General features: G+C 41.0%; 1 protein-coding gene across 3 annotated transcripts in view; it reads right to left on the bottom strand.

Moving 5' to 3' along the window:
• The window catches only part of GRM5 (glutamate metabotropic receptor 5), a 374,244-nt gene that overhangs the window by 30,925 nt on the left and 319,328 nt on the right, over positions 1–23,991 (bottom strand). For all 3 annotated transcript variants that reach the window (XM_054015682.1, XM_054015683.1, XM_054015684.1), the window contains exons 7-8: positions 21,352–21,478; positions 5,803–6,742 (exon numbers count right to left, since the gene is read on the bottom strand). In XM_054015682.1, coding sequence (XP_053871657.1) covers positions 5,803–6,742; positions 21,352–21,478 — 1,067 coding nt within the window. The remainder of the gene's footprint in view (positions 1–5,802; positions 6,743–21,351; positions 21,479–23,991) is intronic.

The following is a 23,991-nucleotide window of genomic DNA, read 5'->3' as shown; positions in this document are numbered from 1 at the left end:
ACTGCACAATTCATTTGCGTCAGTAGAATCTCGCTAATTCACACCAATTATTGGGAGTCCTATAGTGAATTACTGAATTTTATGAATTCACAAATTGTGGACAAATATAATAAAAGATCAGAAGAAAACATCACAAAATATACTTTATTAATTTCTTTGAAAACTGCAGTTTAATTTTAATCCTTTAAGAATATGGCATAATGAACTTTTCCTTCTCCCAGTAACTCAGAAGGGATGTTAAACAGCAGCTAATAAAACTAGACATTTTAAAAATGAGAAAGTCTGGGTAACTTGCATCCAAGAGGTGTGAAAGAGCTGGCTGAGAGCTCTCTCAACCAGTAATGTTTATTTTCAAGAAGTCTTGGAACACTGGGAAGTTCCAGATGATGGGAAGAAACTAATGTCATGCCAATATTCACAAAGGGTAAATGGGATGACCAGAGTAACTTGTAGATCTGTTACCCTGACATTGACGCCAGGCAAAGGTATGATACAATCAAGTGGCTGGAAGATTAATCTAGACAAATTCAGATTAGAAATGAGGTGCAATTTTTTAACAGTGAAGATAATTAACCATTAGAACAACTTTCTAAGGGCTATGGTTGATTCTCGATCATTGTCAATTTTAAAATCAAAATTGGATGTTTTTTCTAATGGCGTGCTCCAGTTCAAAGAGGGATTAATTTGGGGAAGTCCTATCACCTGTGTTTTACAGGAGATCAGACTAGATGATCACAATGGTCCCTTTGGATCTACAAATCTAAGCAATGTGCTAATGAAGTTTTAGTAATGCAAGATATCACTACCACACTTTATTAAACTTTAATGCTAAGGGCATCTGCAAGTTGTCTGTGGACTTCTACATATGGGAAGCAGAAATTAATTGGAATCCTTCTCTGTTCACAGGCTCTATTTTGCTGTTCAGATCTGGTTGAGTGAAGAGTTTCAAGTGCTGAAGAGTTGAAACACGTGGTTAGTTGACCATCTACTTAGTCAGCTGCTGTTGAGTGACTACTATGTACCATTCTATGTACATACTCCTGCTATGTAACTATCTCTACAACTAGCTTTACAGTATGTCTCATGCTTTTTTTAAAATGGACCCTCACTTTCCATAACAATCAGTGTCACCATGAGTAAGTGGCCAATCTTGATTTGCTTGTTTGTGGCTTTTGTGTTACATTTGATGTTCCCAATTGACCCTGTCTCTTGTGTGACTGCTGATGGGAGTTCCACCCAGGTGGGCTCCTACATCATCACAGAGGGTGTGGCCAGTTAGGACAGAAGCAGCTGCCTGAAAAGGTTGCAGAAATCATAGGATGATTACCCTTACCTCCCACCATCTTTTTCAAAAGTGGATCTGGGTGTGGTGGGACTAAGTGGGGGCAACTGGGAAGGAGCATTTGAGACCTTCCCAGCTCTGGGGACAGGGAGAGCTAAAAATCACCCTTCAAAAGGAAAATGAATGAGCAAGTGATGGCCCAGGCCTGAGCTAAGGAGGAGGTCTTGGATGGATGCACACCTATCACGATATTTGTGAGCATGAGCTGGGCATAAGGAAACATGCCTGTGTGCTTTTGGGAATGTACATTTTAAGGGATAGGTCAATATAGACACAAATGTACTGCTGAATAAACTTTCCCATGAGATTCAGACCTAAGAAATTAGATATAATAGAACCATTGGAACATCACTTCTAATCATAGAATCATAGAAACATAGACTCATAGAATATCAGGGTTGATAGGGACCTCAGGAGGTTATCTAGTCCAATCCCCTGCTCAAAGCAGGACCAATCCCCAACTAAATCATCCCAGCCAGGGCTTTGTCAAGACTGACCCTAAAAACCTCTAAGGAAGGAGATTCCACCACCTCCCTAGGTAACCGATTCCAGTGCTTCACCACCCTCCTAGTGAAAAACTTTTTCCTAATATCCAACCTAAAGCTCCCCCACTGCAACTTGAGACCATTACTTCTTGTTCTATCATCTGGTACCACTGAGAACAGTCTAGATCCATCATCTTTGGAACCCCTCTTTGGATGCAGCTATCAAATCCCCCCTCATTCTTCTCTTCTGCAGACTAAATAATCCCAGTTCTCTCAGCCTCTCCTCATAAGTCATGTGCTCCAGCTCCCTAATCATTTTTGTTGTCCTCTGCTGGACTCCCTCAAATTTTTCCACATCCTTCTTGTACTGTAGGGCCTAAAACTGGACACAGTACTCCAGATGAGGCCTCACCAATGCCAAATAGAGGGGAATGATCAAGTCCCTCGATCTGCTGGCAATGCTCCTACTTATACAGCCCAAAATGCCATTAGCCTTCTTGGCTAACCTTCTTTGCAGTCTCTGTGCAATAGTAGATATATTCCAGACCTTTTGCTTCTGGTCCCAGCTAGAAATGCTACAAGAATAGATTTTGTGGAAACATTATGTGGTTTCATCCAGGCTGGACATGGACGTCCATGAAAAATGAAGATGAGAAACTTCAACCAAATATTTCAGAATCTTAAAAAAATTGATATTTTGTGCTAAAAATTGCAGAGGCTTTTGGAGTGAACATGGTATTCATTTTTTCTCAACCAGTTTGCCCATCTCTTGACCCCCTAGATACTATGGTGACTAAGTACTCTAGAAATCCAGAAATAAGATTAGATGAAAGATGCATAGGCTGTGTGGCTTTGATTCTGGCTATGATGTGTTGTACATCTTTGTGGATTTGCTTCAATTAATGTTGTGCATTAATTTGATACATGATCTTTTCTTTTAATTGAGGAGGGAATGTATTTGGGTGGATACTGCAAAATCAGAAGAGCTCCCATTAAATTCACAACGTGAATTTCATTTCATTGGGTAATGAATATTTTTGTAAGTAGCACTCTCTACATATTTCAGCATTTGAATGCTCATTTCAGCATATAGCCATGGTATTTCTGAGTTTTTGAATTGAACAGCACCCTATGCAAAAAGTCATTTAGGATTCTAACAGATGTACTACTTTATTTAGGCAAGAGCAGCCTCTTTATCTGTCATTTTGCAGCTGACATGAAAGCTTTGAATGGAGCCATGGCATTATCTGTTTGACAATAATTTGATGGAACACTACATTGTGGTATAAATTAGTGTCAAGAAGCAAAACGTTAATGATAGGGGCCCTTCCTTGCACTGGTGACTTAAATAGCATGTTTCCTTAAAAACTCAACAATGACTCACTCTCTATTTAAATAAAACCCCTCTATGCTATTTAAATATGCCATGTAGTTCTGGTGCATATTTTCTTTGATTGCAAGTACTTTAGTGTTGACTTGAATAGGTTCCAAACAAATTGTTGAACATAGTATTGATTTATTCTCTGAAATATGTTACTTTATACACCATATTATTATTAGAAGTGTTTGACCATTAAATAAAAAGGTGTTCATACTGTATAGTTGGCAGAATTAAAGTTGACAGCGCTTTTCTTTTCCACCTTGGAGATGACATCAGACCTGGGTAGACTCAGGAGTGGAATCTTAAATTTACCCAATATTACAATTTAAAATGCAAACCCAAAAAGTATAAAAAAAGGCCTGACACAGAGAAAGTTTCTGATGGATTAATGGACTCTATTGGCCCTTTTAATTCATGGTCAGATCCTCAGTTGCTGTAAATTGGCGTAGCTCTGTTGAGCTCAATGGAGCTATTCTAGTTGGGATCATCTGCTTTCATACATTTTAGAAGTCATTTATCCATGCGCCTGACAAATAAAGGAAATATTTCCCCCTAGAATTCAGATTAAATGGACTTGCTGTTAATTTATACCCTACTGTAAATCAGCTTAATTTAGTTCTGTTTTCAAACAGATATGTCAATCTGATAGTTTGGGGGCATATTCTTCTTGTATATACATACATTGCATTCTGAGTGCTGAATGGAACCAAGCTCACTACCAGCAAAATAGTAACAATAAAGAAGAAAAAACTATTGGTTTATTGTGATTTTTTTTTAGAATTCAATGCTCAGGGCACATGTGTATCGACTGTTAAAAACACAACAATAATTTAAGGTCAGTGTCCAACAAACTTCTCCATCTGGATCTCCCCCAAAACTAAGAGCTTCCACCAAACCAAACCAACTGTAGTAGTAATACTCCCTACTATTAGAAAAAGCCTGGGTGAGCAAACAGGAACACATTTGGACTCTAATGATCCAAAGCAGGAAGAATATTCCACAGCTGAGGCTCTTTCCTGGAGAACAATTTCCTTGAACCCCCTTACAGACAAACCACGGAGCTGTTAGCTTGAGCACTTCGAACGATCTCAACTGCCCAGGTATTGCATGGAGAGAGCCTGTATCTGAAGTACCCACCTTTCAACTCATTTAAAGCTCCATAGGTTAAAACTCACATCTTAAATTGCTCCTGGAAATGAACTGGAAGTGAGTGTTGATCCCAGTGTGCCCGTGTAACATAACATAATCTTTCACAGACAGGCACCGTCTGCATTAGCGGAAATTTCAGAATGGTCTTAAGCAGTCGCCTCGCAGAATACACTGTAATAATTGAGGTGACAAAAGCCTGGGTTCGTTTGCCAAAAGCTGCACCTCCTTCCACCTGGCACAAGTAATAAAATGTGCACTTGACCCTGACCCGCATCAAGAAGCCTACGGAAGCAAACTCCCTCTGATTTCAGTGGCCATTGGGCCTGCATATCTGAGGGCATCCAATTCATAAACCCTAAAAGGCATGCCCTGGCTCTCATTTATTTCAATGTGGAATGGAATTTGTCCCTCTGTAATTTCAGTGCAATACAACCATAGCTAAGTAATGAAAAGGTATGTTTTCTGCATCTTTACATAGTCAGGTCTTTTCCCACATAGCAACATTTAGCCAGCTGAAATCAGTCCCATTGCAACCATGCCACAGGTGGTAAAGACCAAAAGAAGTAAATGAACCTTCCCTAGTCTATCTCCAAGGCCAGACTGTGTCTCCTTCTGCTGTTCACCTACAATCGTTCTTATACCCTGAATATGCATGTTTTCTTGATGACCATTGAGGGCAAATGCTGCATTGGGAAGTAGTTCTTGGTCAATGGCAGGACAAAGTATGGTTGCAAGATTGTAACCTGTTGACAGCAGGAATTGAGGAGACTGAGAGGATGGAAAAAGAGAACGTATTAGGAAAAAGAAGAGAAGGTAGATGAGGGCAAAAGAGTAAATATTGGAAGAGTGTATAAGAGAAAGAGAAATAAGAGAATGGTAGAGAAGGGATCGAATGAAATAAATAGTCATATGAAATAAATCCCTGGAGGCTTAAGAGTTGCTACTAATGACCCTATTTGTATTGATAGCTTCACCTCTGATTATGTAGCTTTAGCAGCAATTCTGTTGTCTTACTGTTGTGACTAGATATAAATACAGTATGTTAGTGGCTATGACTTTCATCAGAGTGCAAGAGATTTCGAATGAACACGTTCAGGAAAAGGTCATAATTTATATTTCTTGGGGTGGGGGGTTATGATCTTATTTCCCTCTCTTTAACACATATGCAGTTGACTCAGCTGATGCTTTCAAGCTAGTAATTATGTTTGTTTATATTTGGTTTACTACTCAAAATGGTCTTCACCCATAGGCAGCTTTTTACCTGAAACAGACCTACCATGAAACTGCGATAACACAGGAGCGCATATCTGCCCATCCTAGGTGAAATACATCCCAGTGCAGAGGTGAAGTAAATTAAATTGGCTCCTATTTATCCTTCCACTAGTATTATTCCGCACTCAGAAGACCATAATTGCTCCAAACACTCACATATTAGCAAAATTTACCTTAGAGTTTCACCAGACGATCCCCTTCTTTTCCATAGGTTGACCAGGCTACTTGAGCGGCTTGCAGCTGAAGATGACTTTCCATCCCCTACGTGCATGCGGACCACGGTCGACGTGGTGAATGCGCTGCGTACATTCCTTTCTGGCTTAGCGAGGATGATGTACACCTTTGGCACAAACATGCAGCCGAGGGCCACAGTGGCACTCAGGCTTACAGAAAAACACATGGTGATTATCTTGTAGTTGCTACCAAAATATATGGGCACAAAGGCCAGCCAAATGATACAGGTGGTATACATTGTAAAGGCGATATACTTTGCTTCATTGAAATTAGCCGGGACATTTCTGGTCTTAAATGCATAAAAGGTGCAACTTAAAATTAATAATCCATTGTATCCAAGGGGAGTTACGACACCCAAGTTGGTGGTGTTACAAATCAAGTAGACCTCTCGGATACTTGGATAATCATGCATTATATCTGGTGGCTCCATTATGAAAAGGGCAACAATTATGCCTAACTGTATACATATTAAGATAAATGCAATAACCAACTGGGCACAGGCACTCATGAACCTAGGTTTCTTTGTACAGATTTTCTTCTTGCTGCCAGCTAGAATTCTTGCAATGCGATTGGTTTTAGTTACTAGGGCAGAGTAACTCATAGCCGGGGACAGACCGATGCCAATTCTTTGAAGGTAACAATAAATCCGTTGAGGCTTTGCAATGAGACAGAAGGTACACAAGTAACCCAAGCAGATGCCAGCGAGAATAATGTAGCAGAGTTCTCGGCTTGATGACTTGACAACTGGGGTATCGCGGTACATGATGAATATAGCTGTAACAAACAGGGTGGCCAGTAGACCCAGACAGGAAAAAACAACTGCTGCTATTGGTTCAGGATCGCCCCATCTGAGGTACTGGACTGGGATGAGATCACAACCTGTTTTAAAAGAAAAAGTGGCAAATTGAAATATAAAGTCAGATTTGTATAAATACAGTTTCTTCTTGCTAATTTTATCTAATTTTAGTCTTTCCAGAATTTTTCAGAGACGTATGCATAGAGAATGACAATCGACTAATATTAAGATGACATTGCTAGGATGGCACATGGGAGATTTTTCAGTGTTATCTTATTTTAGTAACATAGATCGTCTTATTTTGAGCCCGTGATGACATCTTCTAAAAAAGGCCAGTACAAGTAGACATTTAGAGCGGGAATTGCAAAAGCACTTAGCACTGGCCTACTTCAATTGACTTCAGTGGGAGGAGAGTTAGGCCACCCTGAGAGCTTTTGAGCAGGCCACTTATCGTCATGCTGTGTATTTTGGCTTTTTATGTGTAATTATAATAATTTATCAGCCATTTTCACAGTCATATTACATGAAATTGAACGTAGTTACTCTGTAGTAATATACAGCTCAGTGAGGCACCACATCTTCAGCACAATCAGGTATGTTATATTCTGTGGACTATATTGTTGCCTCCACCTGTGGGAACAGAGATGACAAGGATCTTGCTTTGTCTCTCAGGGGGCATGGAAGGACAGAGGGCTGCTTCCTCAGCACTGTTACCCCTTTTTCTGCTCCTCTTCTTGGGTGTTCTATGGGATCAGAATGCACAGCTGGGGTGTAGCAGGGGGCCCGATAACAATCACTCTCTACCTCACTGTATCCTCCCTTCATCCTCATGAGACATTTCGCAAGTAAGGCCTTGTCTTCACAAGACAATGGCACCGAGTTGACTAGATGGGTTTAGAAACCAGTTGAGTTAAATCAGTGCAACGCCTTCTCATTGACACTTGTATTTTGGTCTAGTGTTTATATGGATTTAGTTTCAACCAGTAAGGAATCAAATTAAGCTCAATATAATTCAATTTTAAACCACATTAAGGCCATTCACACTCGGGTATTGCACTGATTTAATAAAACCAGCTCCAAACAGCTATAGATAAATTTTCTCATGGAGACAAGTCCTATGTTAGTGCTGTCTCTATTGTCAGCCTTGATTTGCCTGGTTTCATCCTCTGCAATGTGGAACTTCTTCTGGGGCGATGGGCTGTTCCCAGGGGAGCAGCCGGGTGGGGAGACGGCTCCATTAGAGCTTTGTTGTGATAAGGGCTGATTGGCATTGCACGGGGGCCTCTGAATAGATGCACCTGCCTCTGAGAATCCCAAGGGATCTTGTTTATCTTGTGGCCAAATCCCCAGCCAGGCCCACAAGGGGAACCACAGCTCCCTCAAGGGAAGATTAGCTGCGTAAATCTGAGGTTTCCTTCACAGAGCCACTGGTGCCAACTCATTTGATTGCAAGCCTCCCAATGTGTGGTATGTTTCTTAAAGCCTCAGTTGCTGGAATCCATAGACTGTGTGGGAATCTGAGCTTTCACTTAAAAAAAAGTAAGTTTCTAACCCTCATGGTTACAGAGAAAAGCTTGAACACGTGACATGAATTAATCCTAAAGACTCACAAACCAGAAGGAAAATGAAAAGAACCCCAATATTTATGTATTTATTAAAACCACAGCATGAGTTTTAAGCCAATCTCTTGAATTTCTGTAGATTGACTTGGGATTTTTGAAGGCTTGAGCCTGACAGTACTGCCTGCGCTATGTAGGAGCAGCCCATATAAAGGATAATATGGCTCTTGGGACCTTTACACCTGTTCCATGCCTACATAATTCAAACACTGATTATTTTGTAAATTCTCATTTTTCAGACCACAGTGTTTGATTAGCTATTACTAACATATACTTCTGTCAACTACCACTAATAACAAAACTAATAATATTTAATCAAATTAAAGACATGCAATTTTTGTACTGTTACTTCTATAATAATGATGGCTTACAGTTCAAAATGCACTTAGTTACCACAATGAAAGGTGCTTAAGGAAAACACAGACTTGAGAGAGAGGACACTAATGGATGCCCTGTAATCTTGCATTAACACATCATTTCATTTTCCCGTAGTCATAACTTTAACAATCAACGCTACAGTGAATGAAATATTTCCTAAGAAGGAAACTAACTACTGGTCTCATCAGCTCCCACGTTGCTGATCTATGACTCTCCAGGCTGGAAGAGATGCCTCAGTCCCTTTTCTTAGCTAATAGGGGAGGATATGGAAACACTTTGTATGTGGCTGGACGCAGGAAGTGACACCTCTCTCTTTGCAGAGTGAGGAGGAGCAGGCCAGGCCGGAGGGCTGCACAGTGAGCCGAGAGCTGTTTATATCTTATCCAATTTATGTGTTTTTTTTACCTACATTCATTTAGGATTTGATCCAAAACCATTTAAGTGAATGGAAAAACTCCCATTGACTTCAATGGGTTTTGGATCAGGCCCATACTGCGCCCCACACTGAATGTCCCTTATATAGGTGAATCTCTCACTACAGTCAAAGGTGTTTGATGCAACACAGCTGACCTTGCCTAAAGATCATAGATTTTTTTGCCTCAAGTTCAGCTTTCCAAATGTGCACTGAGTTTTTGAAGGCTCTGCTCGCATTACGGAAAGTTCCTTTTTGGGAATGTCAGTAAAGCAAAACCATTGCTTAAGGAAGCTCGTTTCAGTACTCGAGAATGTGACTTGGCACCTGGATAGGGCGCTTGCCAATTTGAGGTCCCCCTGGCTTCAAAACACCACTTGTTCTAAACAGAGGTGTCAAGTGTTTACAGATTGAGAATAAGATGGACCAAATAAACAAATAAATAACAAGGGAGGTACATATTTGCAGGAAAAAATGAACTCTGCAGAGTTCTGCAGAGAACATTTTTTTTTATTACTGAGAAGGAACTTTTGTCAGTAATTAAATCTATTGTCTATTTGCACCATTATTTGTATGGGAGAAAATCTGTGTTTATCTCAGATCACGAGTCTTTACAATGGCCCTTTACAGTTGGAGAATCATAAAGGGGCATTTAGCCAAGCAGCTGCAGGAACCATGGACTTGATCCAAAGCCCATTGACATCAATTGAAGACGTCAATTCAATGGGCTTTGGATCAGGCCCTATAAGCACATGATTCCAAGGTGACACACATGATAGTGATGCTTTGTCCAAATGGCCTCGTTGAATGATGTGTAAAATGGAGGACTGGACCACTTGTAATTACTACCAGACCCCATTGCATTTTTGATAAGAGTAGAGTGTTAACTCTGTCCAAATTCTAACTCAGTTAACTGCATTCTGCCTACAGAAATGTATACCTGCCATGTTTCAATCCAGAGATGGGTAAATGTCAGTGGTGAGGAAAGTTAGCCCTACGTAGTGTGTGTCTACTATCAGTCTACTATGTTAATGGGGCACTTTGTTCTCTTTTGGGGCAACGCATACTATACACGCTGATAACATAATATTGGGCCAGATCTCCAGCAGCCATAAACTGGTGTTACGCCAATTAAATCAATGGAGTTAGACCAATTTATATCAGTCACAGATTTTGCCTACTATTTTGTAGTCTTTTTTTTTTTAAAGACACCGGTGGCTCCAATATGAAAACCACTGCATTTCCAAGGGTATGAGTGGGGATGGGAGTGGGAATTGAAAGAAAAGGGAAGATTTTTAAATGGCAGAATCACCAATTCATCTGCCTTTGCCTCTCTGCTTCTATGTAAATCTTCTGAGTTTCTGCATTGCTCCCATTCTGCCTTATTCTTAGATGGATCTCTGCATTGACAAAGCACTTTTCCTTTTCTTTGAATATTTTACTCTCTGCAATATTTTGGCCCATTGGCCCACACAGCCCCCAGTTAGGCTCCTGTAATGTAGGTTCTCTGTGTGTGTCTGTGAGGAGCCTTGGATATGAGGAAGCACTTTAATTGCTGTTGTTGTGGGAAACTTGCCATTTTCAGCCAATGAAGGTTTAATTCCTTTGAGTTCAGTTCATTCAACTGAAGTAAGAGCTAGCCGGTAACTTGTTGCTGGCATCTCTTTAATGTTTCTATCCATACATCTCCTTGTTTGCACTAGAAAGCCTGGATACCTCTGGAAGGAGATGGAAATAAGGAGGAAGAGCCAGCCACTGTGGGCTGCTGCTACTTAACAAGGAGGAGGAGAGGAAACAGGAGCCACTGAAACTGTGAGCAGGAGTCAGGACTTCCTGAAAGGAAAGGAGCCAGGAAACGTCTATGGGACCAAAGTCCTCTAACAGCAAAATAATGTTAAGGAAGATAGGGAATAGGAAGACCAGCCACTGGGAAACATGTATTTTTTAAAAGCTTTAACCCTTCCTAAAATATTGATGATGGTGGCAAGAGCCTATATTTCAAAATCCTATTATCTTCTTGAATATAATTAAACCATAATTTAGATACCTTTTTCATATATTGTCTTCTCATCGTTCTTATTATGTTGGAACCCTCTCTGAACTTGTTAGAGCATAAGAATGGCCCTACTGGGTCAGACCAAGGGTCCATCTAGCCCAGTATCCTGTCTTCTGACAATGGCCAGTGCCAGGTGCCCCAGAGGGAATGAACACAACAGGTAATCAAGTGTTCCATCCCTTGTCACCCATTCCCAGCTTATAGCAAACAGAGGCTAGGGACACCATTCCTGCCCATCCTGGCTAATAGCCATTGATGGACCTATCCTCCATGAATTTATCTAATTGTTTTTTTATCCCTGTTATGGTCTTGGTCTTCACAACATTCTCTGGCAAGGAGTTCCACAGACTGACTGTGTGTTGTGTGAAGAAATACTTCCTTTTATTTGTTTTAAACCTGCTGCCTATTAATTTCATTTGGTGACCCTAGTTCTTGTGTTATGAGAAGCAGTAAACAACATTATCTACTTTCTTTACACCAGTCATGATTTTATAGACCTCAATCATATCTCCCCTTAGCCGTCTCTTTTCCAAGCTGAAAAGTTCCAATCTTAATAATCTCTCTCATATGGAAGCCATTCCATACCCCTAATCATTTTTGTTGCCCTTTTCTGAACCTTTTCCAATTCCAATATATCTTTTTTGAGATGGGGCGACCACATCTGCACACAGTATTCAAGATGTGGGCATACCATGGATTTATATAGAGGCAACATGATATTTTCTGTCTTATTATCTATCCCTTTCTTAATTATTCCCAGCATTCTGTTCGCTTTTTTGACTGCCGCTGCACATTGAGTGGATGATTTCAGAGAACTATCCACAATGACTCCAAGATCTCTTTCTTGAGTGGTAACAGCTAATTTGGACCCCATCATTTTATATGTATAGCTGGGATTATGCTTTCCAATGTGCATTACTTTGCATTTATCAACATTAAATTTCATCTGCCATTTTGTTGCCCAGTCACCCAGTTTTGAGAGATCCTTTTGTAGCTCTTCGCAGTCTGCCTGGGTCTTAACTATTTTTAGTAATTTTGTATCATCTGCAAATTTTGCAAATTTACTAACATCATGTTTGAAATTACAGAAGTGTATGTTTTAAATATATTATTTTCCACAGAGAAAAATATATTCCCCATAGTTTTGTTCCTATTTGATCAGGTCAGTTGTAAAAAATATATCAGACCTGACCTTCAGTGGGTACAAACTGACATAGCTCTACTGGGTTTAATGGACAACAGCTACTCACCTGGAGACACCTTGGGCCTGACTTCCAGGAATGCGAATCACCCACAATTCATATTTTCAGCGATGGGATCTGATGGTACTCCCACTTCTGAAAATCAAGCTAAAGGCATCTCACGTTGGGCACCCATGAACTGGGGAACCCAGACTAAGTAGCAAATTTGGACTTCACAGTGGCTTGTCAATTGGGAGTAAGGACTTGTCTACATGGGTACACTCAGGAAAATAAATTGAGATTAACCAAGTGTGTGAATTTAAAGTGGATTAGTTAAAACTGCATTAAACCCCTGTGCAGACAAACTCATTCAGAATTAAAGTGGACTTAACTCGGTTTAGTTTAATTCATTTTGGAATTTATTCACTTTGAGTTATTTTGGATTAACTTTCCTGGGTGACCCCATGTGGACAAGCCCTAAATGTTAGAATTTGGACTAGAATTTAGAAGGTTCTATTTCTGAGCCTTGTGTTCTTATCACTAGAAAATGCCTCTGTCTCTTTCCTTTATTTTCAGGGGATATTAATTATTTCCTAAGATGTTTCCTGCCAATATCACTTACGTTATTAAAGGCAGAATTCATTCCATGAAAAATAACCACTTTTTATATTAAATATAATTAGTCTCTTTCCATTGTTTCTCTATCATGCACCCAAACATGAGTGTCATTGAAAATACAATTATCCACATTATGTCAAAAAAAAAAAATCAATGGGGTATGTGGCAAAGGTGCTAGGCGGAATGATCTGTTTCCCCATGGAAATACCATAAGGATGTGTGTCATTTAGCCTTTGACATCAGTGCAGCTAAGAAGACAGAGGAACACATTTACTGGCATAACACAATTTGGCCCTTAGTTACTAAATGCAGACTAATATGACATCCGTATTGTAGCAGTCTTAGCATGAAAAGCTTTTCATGGCAATAATGAAGTTATCACCATTTCTTAGTGTAACAAGGACATTTGGATTTTTATGAATCATTCTCATTAACATTAATAAAAGTTACCTGTGTGACTCCCATTCACTTTAATGAGAATATGCAGCTTATTTATCCTGAAGAAGATTAGGGGGCTGATTCTAATTTCACTGACATTGGCATAAATTAGGAGTCATTCCACTGAAGTCAATGAAGTTACACCAGTGTAAAACCGGCGGGAGAGCCGATTTCTGATATGTAATCACACTAATGCTTTCTTAAGATAGCACCTGCATGTGTATTCCACCATTTCCCAATACATTATAAGACTAAAGGACCTCAACGACCTATATGTCCATCTTCCATTTTACCAAAGGATCACTTAATTAATGTTTGCTGGGACCACTTTGGTATTTTATATTCACAATGCTGCCTGCAGATTTCTGGAGCAGAAAACATTAGAAAATGATCTTTGTCTGGCAACCGGCCTTTATACACAGCACAAAGAAACAAGAACTGTTTTTAGGATGGCTCCTAACTTTGCAACAGAGGTGACTCATGGGCATACACTTATCATCAGTTCCAGCCTATTTCACGCCTTTCAGGGTTTATTACTCTTTTTTAGATTCCCTTAATAAAATTCCCACAAAGAGATGAAAACTCAGGCTATTTATTCTCCTTCATTTTATTAGGAGGATGCTAAGCTATATGCAATGATTTATTCCACAATTAAGTTTAAAGACTGAATGTTTTTTATGAAATGATGATCAGCGAGGTTATCGTATAAACACATTTGCAGGTAATGGTTTCTGAGAATGGCATTTTGAAGGAGAAGATTACGTAAAGTAAAAGAAGGAAAAGGGAAAAAAGATTTTGAACACTATGCCAGATTTATTGGCCGAGATTAAACTAATGTCAATATTGAAAAATGCATTATACGTAAAGGAGCCCAATTCTGCTCCACCAGACATATGCCTGGACACATCTTCCACCTACTTGCACCTCATTGGCAGAGCAATCATCCGGAAAGCTTGCTTCACAGGTTGGCTGGGGACTCCTGAGCCGTAAGGGTTTCCCAGGTGGTATAAATACACCAGCCCTCTCGGGTGCATTGGGGGCAATCTCGGGTTGGTGGAAAGGCTTTTAGCATCTAGGGAAGTTTAGCGCTGTCTTGAGGGTGCACTATGTTGTGCTGAGAGCAAATTGACCCCAGGCTCACCCTAGGATTGGATGGGGGTGGTGGTACAAAGGTGGAATAAAGCTGCATGAATGTATCTGAGGCTAGAAATGTAGCTGCCTACAGGCCAAGGGGATGAGCACCTCAGAAATAAATTGATGTATAGACAGAATTCCCCCTTTATTGCTCTTTGACTTGTAAGCGGAAATGGTGTTCGCACCAACACACTGCAACATTTATATACACTTAGTTGTGTGCACAGTACTCTGATTTGCAGGATCTTCTATCCCGTAAAAATGTGTCTCAGTCTCTGAGATATGAAAATTACAGGCAAGCTCACATGTTGACTGGAAACAGCTACATTTTGTGAAAAATATAGATGACATTAGCTGGAGCACTCTCTCTACAATGTTACGAATTACATTCATTTGTGATCTTCTGCATCGCTGGACAATTTCTTCAGCAGTGAGAAAAGTTTAAAGACATGTAGTATTCACCCTTGGGATCTGATCGTGATAATGTTATTTATTTCTCTGGATTCCTTTGAAACCCTAGCGGCCCTATTATGCTAGGCAATGTATAAATACATAGTCCTGCTCTTAGGACCTTATAATCTAAATGGATAAGATAAACTAAGAACTTAGCTGCACAGTGCATGCCAATGTGTGGCACTGAACTCCCCCAGTGTGGATGCTGCAGGCGCTCTCTTCAAATAGGATTGCATTATCGCAAACTATGAATCTTTTAGTTTGCAGCTACAGGGTCCACACGGGGGAGTTACAGCACAGCATTCTGGTGCACACTGTTATTTACACCCCATAGTCCAAACTGTAGGGCAGTGTGGACGTAGACTAAGGGCGAGAGAAAGGAAACGTTGTTAACCTCATTTTACAGATGGAGAACTCAGGCAAGGAGATTTAAGAGCCTGACCCAAAGCTCATTGAAGTCAGTGGAAAGATCGTCATTGACTTTAATGACTTTTGGATCAATCCCAGTGAAAATCACTTGGCAAAGCCAGGAATTAAAACCAGATCTTCTGAGTCCAAGGCCAACACCTTAACTACAATCTCTCCTCACTAAATATAAAGCACCTTAAACAATTAAGACACAGCAGCTCTCCTCAACCAGAAAGGGGAGAAAAAAAACCCTTTCTCCATTCAATGATCCCAGACCACAATATAACTGCCCTACGCCTTCATCCCTTCACTCATTCCTTCTTCCCCCAAAGCCTGGCAGAAGCATAATTTATGCAAATGATCAAATCTAATTTTGCAAAGAAAGAAGAAAACAATAAGTTATGATGGAAGCAATAAACGTTCTGTACCAAGGAGTGTTTGGAATCATAAAAGCAATTGTGTAAAATTGCAATCTCCCTGTATCTGATCCTTGTGTGGCTGAATTACAGCTGTTCAAATTACTGACAAAAGCAAGATTTGAACGTCATTATAGTGGCAGAGTCAATATGAGACATGAGCCAGATCCTGTTGTGCCTCGTGTATTATCACCAGGACTGTCAGCTAATTCCTGACCGCCGTGTCTTCATTTTTACTTATGATGACATAAGAAGCGTAACGGAGACCTACAGTTGTAAAATAGTTCTTGCGTATGTGTGTGCATGCATGATTTTAGCAGCTGCTATTGCTTAAGTACCTAGGGTCTGATCCTACCAGGTGCTTTGCATATCATCTCCCAGTTATTTCTGTAGAAGTTGAGGGTGCTCGGCACCTGGCAGGAGCAGGCAATCAGCATCTTACAGCATCCAGAGAGACTTGCCAATGCAACTGAACCCTGGTCTGTGCTCTTCATAAGCTGTCATACAAACTGTGCCAGAAACCAAGACTGAGCAGTGATTGCTTCCTGGGAATTGGTCACTTTCTGTCGATCTTCTCAGTGAGAGAGCGTGAGAGAGTGAGCAACTGTACACAGTACAAAGGAAGGGGTCATTTTTGTTTAGTCCTTACAAAACTAGATCCGTTTTGATCCTGGGCTCTTGCTGACAGAATGCTTTGTACGGAATACAGCATGGAATTGTCAAGCTCTTTCTATGGAAAGTGCACTGCAAATGTCTGTTATCTTGTTTTCTGGGGTTGGGCTCTTCCGTTTTCTCACTGTTTATCCCCACTATTAAATCCAAGCCCAGTTTTCATGAAGTATCCAGGGCTCCTACTCGCCTGCCCCCAGACAAAGAGGAGAGAATGCAACACCCTTTGCAGCCTGTCCCTGCTACTCCAAATGGTAATCAAATGGGCTGCCTAAGGATGAAGCAGATTTTCCCAGTCCCTGCCTCTCCAGGGTTAGAATGCAGTCGCCATACGCAAACCTAATCCCTGACAGCTAGGAGCTCAGAACAGGGTCATAATCTGGCTACATCTGTCCAATACGACCATCAGACCACAGGACTTGGCCATAGTTGTAATAATGTCCTGGCTTTATTTTGTCACATCAAATGAAAACAGTTCTTGTAACTGTGATGAAAAAAGGAACCTATTTCTGATATTCAGTCATTGTGTACAAACAGCCGTCCAAAGAAAGAAAGAAAAAAGAAAATGAAAACATTTCAATGAATTGCGAAATATCTTTCCTCCTCATCTCATCTGAATCCAGCGAGGAAAATCAAATACCCAGCACATGCAGAGTACATTAGGAAGCAGAAGAACCAAATGTCACCGATATTAATAGTATCTACCTTCCGTTCCTGCCCCCAAAGTAGCTGCTACTAAAACTTTGCTGCTATCACTCTTGCGCAGGCTCACAAGACACACAAAGGGTGACCTACTCCCTCCCCCCTCCAAAAAAAAAAAAAAGTTTTGAAATCAGCCATTAAGGAAAAGGAACCAAAGAAAGAGGAGTCAGCTGGAACAGGATATCCCCACGATACACCCGGGCAGCACTGGAATTTCAAACAACACTAATATGAAACTCTCTTCCTGAGCCCGCTCTTTTTCTTTCTGGCCACAGAAGGCTGTGCCCTCAAAAACAACGTGATCGCCTAGAGAACCAATGGGATATTGTTTCTGATCCGCATTCCTTCGCAGTCCCTGGAAGGACTGCCATTCATTTTCCTGGGATTTGGATCCGGCCTGTTAAACGAATCCCCTTGTTTCTGTCTGAAAATGTTTGGATTCTCTCCTCCCTCCACTGTAGAGTTAATCCAGACAATACCCTTGTGTGGGTCATTCAATGAGGGACCTCTGGATCTAAACCCATGAGCTACTATTGCTTGAGCTGGAAGACCCAGCTGTGTTAGCTTAAAGGCTGTAATAGTCTCATAAACCTTTATATGGGGAAAGAGAGCTACCCTGAATAACCATGGATGCTATTAATATAACATTCAATGAAGAGTCCTACTGCAAATTTGAAAAGTATCCATCTCTGTCTTTCCTGTGGAACTGCTTGCTTAGCTCTTCCTTTTCTTCAGTAAGGCTGCATTTTCCAAACATGACTAGTGATTTTGGGTGCTTCCGTTGTTAGATGACAAGTTTGAGACATTTTAAAAGGGCCTGACTTTCAGAGGGTGAGTGATCAAAGCTTTCTGAAAGTCAATCCCTTTTAAGATATCTCAAGCTCCCTTCTTGAGTCACCCACTAGTGCCTCTAAATGAGCACGGGAGATGCTCCACACATTCTTCTCAACCTCCTCCAGCTGAACTTGGGCTCGGCGAGAGAAGGTGGGGCAAAGCCAGGGCTGGCTCCAGCTTTTTTGCCACCCCAAGCGGCAAAGAGAGAGAAAAAATAAAGCCGCGATCAGCGGCACTTTGGCGGCTGCTCGCCCATGCTGCTTCATTCTTTGGCGGCAATTCGGCGGCCGGTCCTTCCCTCCGAATTGCCACCAAAGACCTGGATGTGCTGCTCCCTTCCATGGGCTGCCCCAAGCACCAGTTTGCTGCGCTGGTGCCTGGAGGCAGCCCTGGGCAAAGCTTCCGATGTAGAGTGAGAGTCCTGTAGTCACAGCACCCAGACTTCTTTCTCCCCCACCAGTGCCTTCCTCCTTGGCCCCCAAAGGAATGGAGCCTGAAGCTTTCATAGAATCATAGAATATCAAGGTTGTAAGGGACCTCAGGAGGTCATCTAGTCCAACCCCCTGCTCAAAGCAGGACCAATCCCCAGACAGATTTTTGCCCCAGATTCCTAAGTGGCCCCCTCAAGGATTGAACTCACAACCCTGGGTTTAGCAAGCCAATGCTCAAACCACTGAGCTATTCTTTCCCCACACACCAGCCAAGGGGCACCTGTTTCCGTATCCCTACATACCAACTGAAGGGAGACCTCCAGCAATCAGAGGACACGTGCCAATCAAGAAGCTAGGGCTGTCCATCCTCCAACCCAGACCACTACCAGCACAGTCCCATTATCATCCAATCAACCACCCTACTATCAGAGACTTCAGGGCATCCTCCTTGCCACTATTATTACCACAGGAAAAACCATCACCACCACTTTATGAAGAGCAGCTGCCATGCAAAGGAGCCCCCAAGAAGAGGTACTGGGGAGGAAGGGGTGCAGGGGTTTGTGAGATATCAGGCTGGGGAGGAGATGGAAAGATAGATGGATTTGGGAGTGAGACGAATATGAAACTGATGGGTTTTGGGAAGGGAAAGCATGAATTGTCTAAGGGGATGAGAAGTATTTTACCCAGGGAATGTTGCATGTATGTCTGAAAAGTTTTGAGGGATCCCATAGTTAAAATTTTGGCCACATATCACTGTTTTCCTGGCCTCTAGTGTTTTCTCTTAGATGATGTCAGAGCTATTTTCCACTGACAGCCTTTATCAACAGAAATTCTCTCTCCCCCTGAATACATTTGGACTTTAAACTTTTCCTTCAAGTCTTAGTCCTCATTTTCTGCTCTGACAATAGTTTTTCACCAGAACACATTTGTGTTCTGATGTCCTACAAACATATGAGTAAAGGGATACACCAAGCTCGATTTTTCCTCACTGGCAACGTCCCAGCTCCTCCCCATTACATTTAATCAAGTCTGTGGCATAAAACGGATCCTGGCCATTGAGCAGAGGAAAGATGGAGCAACATTTTGTCGAATGAGCCAGGAGAGATTTTATCAGCGCTCCAATACCTGGCAAACAGTGAGATGCTACAGGTGAGCCAATAGCTGTCTGCCAATATGTGGCAAACAGTGAGAGGCCATCCTTTTCAGGTGTGGAGTGGATATATTTCCAGGAAGGCACAGCATCAAGACTCTGATTTGAAGGAGATAGTGGAAGAAAGACTTTTTCCAATCAGCTTTTTATGAATGAAGCTTTGTGAAGCTGTCATTATTCCCTATGACACGGCTTTATCTTGCAGTGAGGAGGCACAGATTGCTGCAATAGCAAACATAAAAGGGCATTTCGAGGAGACTAGTATGTGCTTTGTAAAACTGAAGGAAATTTCCTTCCAGAATACAAAATATCTTCTCTCTCTCCCCCCCGCCCCCGAAACTTATGTTAAAAACAAGGCTAGACTGAAATGCATTTTCTTTACAAGCTATAAAAGCTGGTGACTTTAGATATGATTATAAAACATTATTGCTCCTTCCACCCTACAGATCCCCCAGAAAAGCATTTTTTAGAAGCTGGTTTTTAATACAGTGCTAAAGAGCAGCGATCAGATCACACTGTTTGTCACAGAAACCCACAGGTAGTTTTATATGTACACCTGTCAGTTTCAGCACATTAAATGGAATTAATCAAGCAGAAGAATGATCTATAAAAATGTAACAGTGCATATACTGATATGAAGCAGTAAGCATGAAAATGGTAAAAAAATCTACTTTCTTTAAAATTGTGTATACGGTAAATAGATACCTCAGTGGTGCACACATTACAGTACTATAGCTTTCCTACACAGCAAAAGAAATATTTAGTCTAACATCAATATCATCTCTATATCCTAAATCCAAATTCTGGCTGGCTCTTCAGCGCACACGCACACACACACACACTTTCTCTCTCTCTATTATCATCTCATTCTCCCTTCTCCACACCCCACCCATGTGTTTCATCCATCTTGTCATGAACCAAGATTCCAAGCTCTTTGGGGTACGGACTGCCTTTTGTTACCTGTTTGTACACAGTCCAGCTAATGAGAACCTAATCCGTGGCTGGCATTTGTAGGTGTTAATGTAATAAAAATATTTGAATACCAATGCTATGATTAGGTAGCGAGGAGAAAACCCGGGCAGTACCAGTGTTGAGGCCACACACTGACGGTCTCAAAATCTGCTAACATATTCTGCAGACTTCCTTGCACTGAAACACAGAGGCACGTTATCCAGAGCCGGAAGGACATCATCCCTGTGTTTTAACTCAGACTGTCTGGTGCACCCAAAGCTATTACAAATGTTGATGCTTCTTGGATTAATTGTGTTTTTGGGAGGAGTAATCTGCACAGGCAGTTGTCCAGAGGGTCTCTCAACTGGCTAGAATTTGGAGGGAAAACACTGACATTTCACAGAATTATTTTGTGCCTGTTTTGGAGAAAAACAGAGGCACCTAAAATTGGACCCCACTCAACTTCTATTCAACAACTTATCTCCTTTCCATTTTTGGAAGGTTCATATCCGAACCTGCCCCAATGATTTTGGCTCAGTTTGGATCTAAAGCCAAAATAAGCCCGTTTTCTAAAGCCAGTGGCTCAGAACTTTGGGAATAGCTCTTCCGATGAATTTCCCCCTGGTTTGTGACAAAGATTCATGGAGAACAGCTTGAACCATGAATACAGATGCCAGCCTCAGTTCAAACTTGGAGCCAAACTCTAGGCTAAACAAAATCTAAACACCCCTAATATTTAGTTTTGTAGCGCATATATTTCGTAGTGCATATATACTCAGGTATAAAGTGTATGAACATTTCCATTGACTTTTGCAGGGTTTTAAACACAATAACTCAATTACCTGTAAGGTCATCAGTGGGCCAGGAGCCCAGCTGGCACGCCTTGCATGTGTATTCATCAGAGACAAACTCATTGTCCTTACAAGGCGTACAGGTCCAGCAGCAGCTGACTTCTCCTTTACGGATCACCTGAGATGAATATTTAACAGAGCAATTAGATTTGTTATTAAAATCGATTTTCTTTAATGCTGCTGAGGTTCCTTATTTGATTTTCAAAGTCCTTTTTTACTTACTGTTTCTAATAGAGATGAGCACGTTTTTTTGAGGAAGCCCCTTTTGCTAATATTATTCTTACCATTATAAATCCGTCTGATTAGAACTGGGTGGTCATTCACACAGCATGAACTGTGACTCATGGGCATTGGAAGAAACAATCATTGAGGATAGTTTACAGATAGGTTTGAGGATATGTACAGATAAATCGTTTGTCAAGCAAACAACGCTATAAAGGTCTAAATCTCTTCAGTGATCATTTTCACACAGAAAAAGGGGAATAATATTGTTCACTGTAGATACAGTAATTCACCCAGTTCGAGTCCAAATGTAGCCTGAAAAAGTGGGAAACCAGATTTGCTTCCCTAAGGATTGGGCTGGTCTAGAGTTCAGTTTGTGATTAGTCTGAGAAAATTCAGGTTTTATGTCCCTTTTCCAAACTGAGTCAGATCAGGCATGTTTTAAATTAACATTTAATAAGGAGAGTGTAATGTGTATCTATTTTAACATTCAGGACTGATTTTCATCTCTTTCCATTCAACATGCTACATCCTACTGCACCCTAGCAATTCAAATGTGCGTTTCTCAAAATCCCCAGGTATCGTCTCTTGGGCGTTGAACACATCTGTGATCCCTGGCGATCTGCCAAGGGAGATGGGAAGGCCCCTTCCTCTTTGTGATAAAGTATTCTCAGTGTCCGTGCTCATCACATTCTATCCGTTTTTAAACGAACGCTACCAACTACAACATTGGGCTGACTTGTCTCGCCTTCGTAGGGATCAGTTCAGCATGTGGTTTCACAAGCAAATGTCACAAATCGGGATTTTAATCAAATGCAAAGGAGCATAGTCAACCAAAGTCCTGAAAGGCTGTTGTATAGCGCAGAAACCTGGGAAATAAATCTCCTTCAATGGCTTTGAGTGAGTTTACAAAGAGAGGTGGTTGTTTACATTAGATTCTTAAAGGGCAAAATCACCTGAAGAAATAAGTAAATGAGAAAACAGACTGGAAAATTTCCAAAAACTTTCCTCTGATTGTGAAGGGTTGGGAATACCCACAACTCCCATAGGAGTGAGTAAGAATCTCTTAGCAAACCTCAGGATCAAGCCCCCTGTCGGATGTGTTTGTAAAATGGACTTTTCAGCTGCTTCACTGTCCGTTTCTTTAACATCCGACTGCTATCGGTTGCAGTTGATTCCACTGTAACTCCTCCCCCAATTTATCCAGCCCTATTTAACTAAATCTCATCCTTTTTTTCAACTGCAGTTATTTCCCCCAGGCCACTCTCCTGCTGGTCGTTCTTGTGATTCTTCAAAGAGTTTTGATGTCTCCAGAATATTTCCGGTGTTCTGGGTTGTACCGTTTTTGGTTTGCATAAGGCCATGCAGGAAGGGACATGCTGCATGCTGATGAATAATGGGACACTGTTGCTTTGTGTGTGTCTAGATTCCCTGGGTGAAATCCACTGAAGTCAATGGTAAAACTTCTATTGACTTGATTCAATGAAGCCAGGCCTCATCCCCTATTTTAGCACATGGGCTTTTGTCTGTGAAAGAAAATTTGGGATTTATACTCAACAATCAAATATAAAAAGAAAGAAGATTACAGATATGGGTCCTGATGCAGAACATTGAACTTTAAACACATTCTTAAGTGCTTTCCTGAATTAGGATCCATAGTGAAGAGTAGAGTCAGGCACTAACCAAATCGTGGAACCAAACACTCCTGAAATTTCAGAAGGTTTAGATTCAGCTCCAAAACTTGTGACCTGGGCCTATCTCTAGTACAGCGACGCTGTTCACCACATGTATTGCTTGTTTTGAAGCCAGATCACTAAGTTTAACCCCCACAAACACTTCTTGTTATTGCAGACTATGGCCTGATTCTGATCACACATTGCTATCTCTTTTTGCTTCAGTGAGTTACTCCTGATTCACATCACTTCCACTGAGAGTAGAATCATGTCCACATTCCTGTGCTCTTTTCATACAGATGTCAAATTGTGCCATTGCATCTTCCTATTCGGGGGAGCCCCTTTACCCCCTTAATTATAGACTAACATAACTTGCAGACTGCAGACTGCTAATGAAAAAAGGAACATGACAGTCCCTAAGCAAAACAGAGTTGTGATTTTAGCAAATCCAGCAAGTTACTTACCTTTTCATGAGATTCTCCTTTAAACACATTATTAATAATTAATGAAAGATTTTTCCTGTGTTTAGTGTATTATTGTTAATAAGAAGAAATTAAGGGCTCTTAAGAGCTAAGGCTAAACATTTCAAAATTGGGTGACTAAAAATTATGTTCCTAAATCCAGATTTTAGCACTTAAATGATGATGATTATTATGAGTTTATTTGCTTTGGGCTGGTTCTTATAGGCCCCAATCAGGGATTGAGACTCCATTGTGCTAGGCACTGTACAAAAAGA

This window comes from Malaclemys terrapin, chromosome 1 (assembly GCF_027887155.1).
Source record: "Malaclemys terrapin pileata isolate rMalTer1 chromosome 1, rMalTer1.hap1, whole genome shotgun sequence".
NCBI lineage: Eukaryota > Metazoa > Chordata > Testudines > Emydidae > Malaclemys > Malaclemys terrapin.
Note: the sequence above shows the minus strand (reverse complement) of the source record. Positions and strands in the feature narration are given on the sequence as shown.